Source organism: Astyanax mexicanus, chromosome 9 (genome assembly GCF_023375975.1).
Source record: "Astyanax mexicanus isolate ESR-SI-001 chromosome 9, AstMex3_surface, whole genome shotgun sequence".
NCBI lineage: Eukaryota > Metazoa > Chordata > Actinopteri > Characiformes > Acestrorhamphidae > Astyanax > Astyanax mexicanus.
The window spans coordinates 7,761,143-7,770,762 of NC_064416.1; the positions used below are offsets into that span (position 1 = coordinate 7,761,143).

Sequence of the window (9,620 nt, forward strand, 5' to 3'; positions counted from 1 at the left end):
GACACCAGCTGGGCCTGAGGCCAGAGTCTATCAGCTTCTGTCTAAAAGTGAATTCACTGCTGCCCCCTTTACCAGGCAGCCTGACACTGAGATAAACACAGAGCAGGTTACAGCCCACTGGATAACATCAGCCCTCACTGCAGAAACAGACTCACTACTAGTGCTTTCAGATAAGTGATACCAACTGTGACCAGTATCATACACTGTATTAACAGTGCAAGGAAGAACAAGCAGGTGCAAATGTTTACTTCACACCTCTATCTATATCTTTAAATAAAGTAGCTGATTTGCACTGTAGTCAATGTAATTCCAAATAATCATGCATAATACATACAGGAGTTGGACAATGAAACTGAAACACCGGTCATTTTAGTGTGGGAGGTTTCATAGCTAAATTGGAGCAGCCTGGTGGCCAATCTTCATTAATTGCACATTGCACCAGTAAGAGCAGAGTGTGAAGGTTCAATTAGCAGGGTAATAGCACAGTTCTGATCAAAATATTGCAATGCACACAACATTATGGGTGACATACCAAGGTTCAAAAGAGGACAAATTGTTGGTGCACGTCTTGCTGACGCATCTGTGACCAAGACAGCAAGTCTTTGTGATGCATCAAGAGCCACGGTATCCAGGGTAATGTCAGCATACCACCATGAAGGACCAACCACATCCAACAGGATTAACTGTGGACGCTGTATGCGGAAGCTGTCTGAAAGGGATGTTCGGGTGCTAACCTGGATTGTATCCAAAAAACATAAAACCACGGCTGCCCAAATCACGGCAGAATTCAATGTGCACCTCAACTCTCCTGTTTCCACCAGAACTGTCCGTCGGGAGAATAAATTGTTGTGGTCTAAAACCAGGTGTTTCAGTTTCATTGTCCAACCCCTGTATATTACACATTTTTGTGGTATTGACTGCCCAGTTACACATATATTGTATGTATTTTTCAGACTATAAGGCGTAGTGGACTATAAGGCGCTTTATGTGACACCAGTAAGGAACAGGGATATTGCCATGTTTTCCTCCTTATTCAGCAGGTCTCACCGCTGGGTGGTGGTGAGGGGCTAGGGTAACTTAGTTAAGTAAAGCTAATCTAAGTAAACAAAACTTAGAAAATTTTTTAAAAACAAAAACACTTTCTTTTAAAGGAGTGAAACGAGCGCTAGATGTTAATCTACACAGATTTCTCTCCTAAAAATAGTCTATTAATGTTTATAATTCAGTGCGCCTTATGTATGAATTCTACCAGTCTGGTGTTAAGGAGCACTTCGCTTTAGGTGAGTTTTTAGTGAAGATTCTTTAGCACTAAGGCTGGGTGCAGCAGCATTAACATTAGCTGCTGATCGCAGCGCTAGTTCTTTCGCTTTCATTTAAAGGTGAGTATATTGGACTGTAGTCTGTGTGTTTGCTATTTTTTAAAACAAGCTATGTGGGCCACAAATTGCTTGCGGATAGTGCCCTGGATTACTGGAACACTCAGGGAGGATTCCTCAGTCCAGCATTAGTCTAATGCTAATGCTGCTGCACCTAGCCTTAGAGCTGAAGGAACTTGACTGAAAACTCACCTTTAGACAAAATATTGGGAATCTAAGCTTACTGTAAATAAACGGAAGCGATTTACTCACCCAAACAAATGGTTTTCAGGACAGAAATCTGTGTAGATTTATATCCAGTGCTCGTTTAACTAAAGAAAATGTTTTTATAAGAATTACAATTTTGTTTACTTAGGCTCTTTCCCCCCAGCTTCTCTATTAGAAGAGAAACATGGTGACGCCCTTGTTTACGTCGATGTAGGCATTTTTATTCGCGTCGCTTCATGTGCCTTATAATCCGGTGCGCCTTATAAAAGTCAGCACAGGTCAGCATGCTTAAAGCTAGACCAAAAACTAGACCAAGTAGTAAACAGCTCTAGCTAAAATGTATTACATATTTATCCTACTGCAATATTAATATTGCAAAAGCCAATATTGCGATAACAATTAATAAATGATATATTGTGCAGCTCTGCTTCAGATAAGTGCTGCTAGACTTGGGTAAGTGCACTTACGCTTACAAACGCCTCCATGGAGGCAAATGCAATTTAGATACCCAGCCTCCCCCATTGGTTAATATGACAGATCCTATATGGAGAAGGAATGAGGCGGCTACTGTAGATAGCGCAGACGCTGCGCCGCTGCCGCATTCATCAGCCTGCTGCAGAAAGGCCACCGCGCTGTGCTGATGTATGAGGCTTTAATTGACAATGCGCAACCTGCATGAAGAACAACTGGTGGAAACATCTTCATTTCATTATCATATGTTAACTTTATACATCAATGATGCATTAACCTACACAGAGGCATCAAGCCACGTTTCAGTTCGTCCACACCCTCCCCCTGCACTTTCACTCATTATGATGGAGTGTGTATGCGTATTTTCATCTGGGTGGGTGTAAGAGTATGATGTATGCATCACACACATACACACACACATATACACACAAACACACACACACACACACACACACACACACACCTCCTCAGCTCTCTGGCGCCACTGCTGTATGAGTTACGACCTCATATATTCAGATATAAGCCCCTAAATGTCCGGCACTGTAATTTCACACCGCAAAGCTCTACAGGTCAAATCCTGTGGTATTAATTATGTTATTAATTAAATTCTAAAGAAATTTTACTAAGATTGTGTGATATATTTGTATTTTTTACACAAAAGCCATTTTTGTCCTCCATTAAAACAATGCACCAATGCAACAAATGTCTGTTGCATTATTAGAAACACTTACTCTACCAACCTTGTGCTTCCACTCACTGTGGCCACTTTATTAGAAACACCTACTCTACCAACCTTGTGCTTCCACTCACTGTCGCCACTTTATTAGAAACACTTACCTACCAGTCTTGTGCTTCCACTCACTGTGCCCACTTTAATAGAAACACCCACCCACCCACCAACCTTGTGCTTCCACTCACTGTGGCCACTTTATTAGAAACACCTACTCTACCAACCTTGCGCTTCCACTCACTGTGGCCACTTTATTAGAAACACCCACCTACCAACCTTGTGCTTCCACTCACTGTCGCCACTTTATTAGAAACACTTACCTACCAGTCTTGTGCTTCCACTCACTGTGGCCACTTTATTAGAAACACCCACCTACATTGTACTTGTGCTTCCACTCACTGTGGCCACTTTAGAAGAAACACCCACCCACCAACCTTGTGCTTCCACTCACTGTGGCCACTTTATTAGAAACACCCACCTACCAGCCTTGTGCTTCCACTCACTGTGGCCACTTTATTAGAAACACCCACCTACATTGTACTTGTGCTTCCACTCACTGTGGCCACTTTAATAGAAACACCCACCCACCAACCTTGTGCTTCCACTCACTGTGGCCACTTTAATAGAAACACCCACCCACCAACCTTGTGCTTCCACTCACTGTGGCCACTTTATTAGAAACACCTACGCTGTCTTGTGCTTCCACTCACTGGCCACTTTATTAGAAACACCTACCTACCAACCTTGCGCTTCCACTCACTGGTCATTTTATCAGTGTTTTACTCACTCTCTCTCTTCTTTCTCGCGCCTCATGATCTCTCTGAGCTCCTGCAGTCTGTTCTCCATGTCCTTGTTCTCCTGGTCCAGGTGAACTGTCTCCATGCGCAGCTCTCGCACATTCCTGCAACACCAGAACACACTCAGCAAACACTTTACTACTGAAACACTCTACTCTTGCACAACCTTTACATTAAAGTCGGCTTCTTTATTCAGCTTCACTGAGCAAAAACTGAAGGAGCACTTTGTAGTTCTATAATTACAAACTGTAGTCCTGTATTTTTTAGGCTGGTTTTTATTTGATGTAAAAGTTGGGTTTGTGCACTGCTGCGTGTCTTTCTATGTAACAAGCGGGGGTTTATGCATGCTGAGCGCATGTGTCGCACCTGGTTTGCCAAAAGAGGAATGAGCATCTGACTGTTGACTGCTGTCAGGGTTCAAATCAGTCAGTGGTGCACCTGTGTTTCCAAACAGTCAATATGCCAGAAATTTACCTGAACACACTTCACTTCCAGACCATCACGCTTATTTGCATAGATATATTTGTATGCGTCCTTGCTATCTAAAAGGAGCAGGCACAAGTCATGAAAATAGACTGTTGACGGGTGTAACGTAGCAATGAGCATCGTGATCCACGTTGCACAAAATGAAAGATAGGGGCCATTTCTCAATACGAAGTACAAGTTTGGATACGAAGTACAAGTACAAGTTCAACTTGCAAGTGCATACTACCCAAAGACGAGAGTACCCAGGACTTTTATTCTGTAATTGGAACAGCTGCGTACTTGATGATGTCACCCTCTCAGGGAAGTGGAAAGTGTAGGTCCAAAAACATAGGAGGACAAAAACCACCACCATGCTAATCAGTGCTAATCACTGCAGTGCTGAGAATAATGATGACCCAAAATACAAATAATAATGCTCTGTGGTGATTTTCTCTCCTGTGGGGTTCTGAGTATTAAGAATAAAGTGAAAGAATGATGATAATAAAGCATATAGAGAAATAGATACAGGACTGTAGTCTGTAACTAGATTTTTGGTATGGTGTCTGTGGTGGTTGCTAAGGTGGTTGCTAAAGCATTGCTAAGTGGTTGCTAAGATGTTGCTAAGGTGTCCATGGTGGTTGCTATGGTGTTGCTAAAGTGTTGCTAAGGTGTGTCTAAGGTATCCATTGTGGTTGCTATGGGGTTGGTAAGTGGTTGCTAGGTGGTTGCTAAGGTGTTGCTATGGTATCTGTGGTGGGTATTTGCTAATTGGTTGCTAGGTAATGTATTTCGTGGCTGTCCAATTAAAAACACTTATCTCCATTTTTGTTGTTTTTTAGTATACTACATAATTTGAACAGACAAACTGTCCCTTACAAAATTTCTTGATAATTCAACCAATAGAAACTCTTCAAAATGACCTGAAATAAACTCTTTTTACATTGACTTCCATTGAAAGTTTACAAGGTTTTTCTCTCGCCTGTAAAGTTACTATTTTAAGTGATAAGTGTTTTTCATTGGACAGCGACGATTTGCATTAATAAGATTAAAATGTGCAACGTGAGCAATGTACAACATATGGTATGGCTATGGACTTCGTACGACAATTGTACAAAAACCATACATCATATTGTGTCGTGCAGCATATGACTACTTACTGCAATCACACTGACTATAGAACTTTATACAAAGTGCCCTATATGATCAGTGGAGCTAAAAATGTACAGTGTAAGTAGAAATAAAGAGCTTATATTAATGCAATGACTCAGAGATTATTATGAGTGTGATTATCACTCTGGGCTCCATCATTTACCAGCCCTAATAATGATACTGATACAGAACAACAAACCAACCTGGCATTTAACTTCACCGACTTTGGCTTGCTGGGAAGGACCACAAAGTCGTTTAAATTCATGCCGCCTGCTGATGAGAGCTGCTTACTCTGATAATAATTTCCCCTGTGTGGTCTGAAGGAGTCCTGAGAAAAAACACAGATAATAGTATTAATAAACATCTGAAAGGCACAACAAAGACACGCCAAATGACTGACAATACACATAATACACTGACTACTGAGTACAAGGACCAGCAAGAGAACTGCAAATGAATTACACTGTACTTATATGCGCATCTCTTAATTTGTGTTTAATTTTGAAGTATTTTGAAGTACAGTATTTCCAGAAATTACAGATTTAAGCATTTTTTCATAGTGAAAATTAACAACACATTGAGGTAAACCTGGGTTTTGAATGATCATTGCTATTTTACACCCCGTCAACAGTCTATTTTCACACCTTGCACCCACACCATAAAGAGATAGCATCAGATGGGCGTGATAGGTACACTGATGGGTGTGGTGGTCTGAAAGTTAGGTGTGTTCAGATAAATTTCTGGCGTGTTTCTATTTTGGCAGGGGAAATACAGGTGCGCCACTGACTGATTAAAACCCTGACAACAGTCAACAGCCAGCCACCCACCATATCCTTTTTTAACCATGCAGCAGCACTGTTTCCTCTGCTGAGATGGGCTAACACAGCACAGCACACCTGGCTTTTAAAGGGATGTGGACACAAGTGGCTCACTGATTGGTTTATTTCATGTTGCATCCAAAACACACCCATGATGAATTAAGAGAGCTAGTACATGCTTTTTGCAAGTTTTGAGCAGTGCAAGGCATATTTTTCACCCTCACGATACCAAACACACACCGACACGCCCTAAATACAGCTGCATGATCAGCAACTGGCCAGTGCACTCTAGATCACAAAATAGGGCCCTAAATGTCCTAATAAATGTCAATAAGGCGCAGAAATGTGGATCTCAGTCAAGAGATGTTCCCTTCTCTCAAAGTCTGTCAAATTAACAAAAAGTGGAGACAGAAAAAGTAATATATATAAATGTACTGGTAGCTCTGTATTTAGTATATGAATTAATAAAAAAATACTCATTACCAGCTTTGGACAATCCTTAAATGCAGGGCATTTACATTATTTTTTAAATGTTCTGCATTGTGGATTAATACTAAAATAAAAATATTCAAACTATGAAAAAAAACATGAAATTATTCAGTAAACAAAAAAGTGTTAAACAAACCAGAATATGTTTTATATTTTAGATTCTTCAAAGTAGCTCCTCTTGCTTAGATGACAGTTTTGCACATCTTGGCTGGATTTTCTCAGTCAGCTTTATGAGGTAGAGTCACCTGGAATTCAGGCTTTCAGTTAACAGCTGTGCTGAACTTGTCAAGAGTTAATTACTTGAATTTTTGTCTCTTAATATGTTTGAGAGCATACCACTCAACTAAGTCAAGAATAAAATACCATATTTTCTGCACTATAAGGTGCACTTAAAATCCTTAATTTTCCCCAGAAATTGTCAGTGCGCCTTATATTCCAGTGCCCATTTATGTACTGTATGAATTCTAGCAGTCAGGTATTAAGGAGCAGTAAAGCCAATCAGCTGAGGTACAGCGTTATACAGGAGTTTCAGTTTTTCCAGCGCCAGGGCTGGAGTAGCATTAGCAATAGCCGCTAACTGTGCTAAACGCTAGCTCTTTTGCTGTTCAGAGGCGAGTATATTCAGGAATCTATGCGTACTGTGAATAAACATTTTCAGGAAAGAAATCTGTGTAGATCATCTTTCACGGCTTGTTGGACTTTTAAATAAAGCCTTTTTTTTACCAATTACAGTTTTGTTTACTTAGCTTAGCTTTACTTAACTTAGCTAGCTACCCCATGACGTTTCTGGCTTATTTTTTCAAAAACTTTTCCAGGTTTTTCATGACCATATTAACCCTGTCAGTCAATCTGAAAAAATTCAAGAACTTTAAAAGTATCCTCAAGTGGAGTCACAAAGACAATCTAAAACCTCATCAGGACCGTCCCAGGAAAGAAAGAGCAAGAGTTTCCTCTGTTGTACAGCATAAGTTCATCAGCCTCAGAGTTACCAGCCTCAGATACCACAAGTTAACAGCTCTACAGATAAGAGCACCTAAATGCTTCTTCACAGAGTATTTTGGTTTGTTTAACACTTTTAAGTTACTACATGATTCCTTATGTGTTCCTTCATAGTCTGGATCACTTCACTATTCATTTACAATGTAGGAAAAATATTAAAATAAAATTAAAAGAATTGAGTGAGAAAGTGTGTGTCAAACTTTTTATTTATATATATATATATATATATATATATATATATATATATATATATATATATATAAACGATAAAACATAAATACAGCTCTGGAAAAAAATAAGAGACCACTTAAAACTTTCTCATTTTCTGTAAATAAATGCTCTAAATGACAATATTTTTATTAGGAATTTGGGAGAAATGTTGTCGAAATGTTGTTGAAATGTTGAACAACAATGTTCATTTTACTCAAACATATACCTATAAATGGTAAAATCAGAGAAACTGATTCAGAAACTGTATATTTATATATATATATATATATATATATATAATATATATATATGGTGCAGCTATATTCACTGAGTCAGTATAGTCTGTAGCTAGTTAGTATGAGTTGTTTATGCTGTGCTAACAGCTAACTTAAGTTAGCCCTATTGTTTTATTCTAATACTAGAGAAAACAGACAGTTAATGTTATATAAATTGGTTTTAAACGCTGGTTAAACCCTTATATCAGTAGTAACGCTGAGTAAACGCTGTATATTACAGTATATTACAGTATAAATGGGGTTAAATCACTTACTCCCGCCGTTCTCTCAGATATCAGCAGCGCCTGTTGTCAGGTTGTGTGCTTGTGTCTACCGTTGCTATGGGAAACGGCCGCTGCTCCGCTGCTGGGGGGCGGAGACAAGAGATACGCCCCCTGCGGGAGGACCCGCCCTCTTGCCGGAGGGCCCCCCCCCCCTGCTGGAGGATCCACAAGCCTCCTACTTACACAAGTACTGAACTTCACACAGCATCCAGAACTGCAGGAGTGAAGAAATGAATAACTGCAGTCTGATCTTCTTTTTACATGCTTTTGGTAGTTTAATATTAGGGCCATTCCACCGAATGGGTGCCATTTCTGTCCCCAGGAAATTACATATATAAATGTGCACACAAAATGACTTTAAAATACATTTTCATTTCATGTTTTTGCTAATTCTATGCTAAAAACTCATTCCTGTTACTTTCATTCCTGTTACTCAAAACATAAAAATACCAGGAATGAGTGCCAGTAACAGGACTGATTTTTTGTCATAAGTATCAAATATTTGAACATGCAATCAATCATTTCTTTAAAATAAAGACTTTCTTGAGAGAAATTAAAAGGAATTAGTGGACTTGCTTTTAAACATGCTTTTTTAAATGTCACATGAGTTTTGTACCCATCTTTGGATTAGAAACCTTCTAAGTATTTTAGAAATAGAATGAAAGTTGGCCCGCTGTTAAGCAGGTTTTTATAATGTGAGATTCAAAGTTTGAACTAGGTGTCAGAAACGGGGCAAAGAGTCTAAAAGCGGAGAGAGTGCTCATTTTTAGCGCAGAAAAACAGACCAAAGAGTCTAAAAGCGGTATATAGGAATATAGGAGTATAGGAAAAAAGTATTATTTAAAGTGGTATATTTCATTATTTGTTTTATTAAAGAGTCTGTGGCCCGTGACTTCAAATATATTTCTCCTTCTGGCCCCCAACAAAAAAAGTTTGGACACCCCTGTTTTAAATAGTTAAATTCATGTGTTATTAGATTCAGAGTAAAAAAAAAAAAGTTTATTTTGGAAGGACAACAAGCAAATGACACACATTTAGTGGAATGGCCCATAAAACATAAATAGCTCTACTTGAGTTATGTTCTAATCTATATTATAGTAAGAACTACTCAACTAAGTAAAGAAATAATAAGAAAAATGATATGAATGTCAATCAATTCAAGATCTTTCGAGATTTTAAGAACTTTAAAAATATCCTCAAGTGCAGTCACGAAGATCACCAAAAACTTTATTATTATGAAACTGGCTCTTATTAGGACCGCACAAGGAAAACTGAACCTTTTGCACTTTTCTCACATCTCACTGCTGTAGACAATCATGTTCTCACTTGTAAATACTATCCATATCACAT

General features: G+C 39.0%; 1 protein-coding gene across 1 annotated transcript in view; it reads right to left on the minus strand.

The window, feature by feature from the left end:
- zbbx (zinc finger, B-box domain containing) overlaps positions 1-8,349 on the minus strand; it is an 84,476-nt gene extending 76,127 nt beyond the window's left edge. The window contains exons 1-3 of the mRNA XM_049483311.1: positions 8,262-8,349; positions 5,399-5,523; positions 3,572-3,685 (exon numbers count right to left, since the gene is read on the minus strand). Of these exons, the coding sequence (XP_049339268.1) occupies positions 3,572-3,685; positions 5,399-5,460 (176 nt within the window). The 5' untranslated portion in view covers positions 5,461-5,523; positions 8,262-8,349. The remainder of the gene's footprint in view (positions 1-3,571; positions 3,686-5,398; positions 5,524-8,261) is intronic.
- Positions 8,350-9,620: the final 1,271 nt, after the last annotated feature.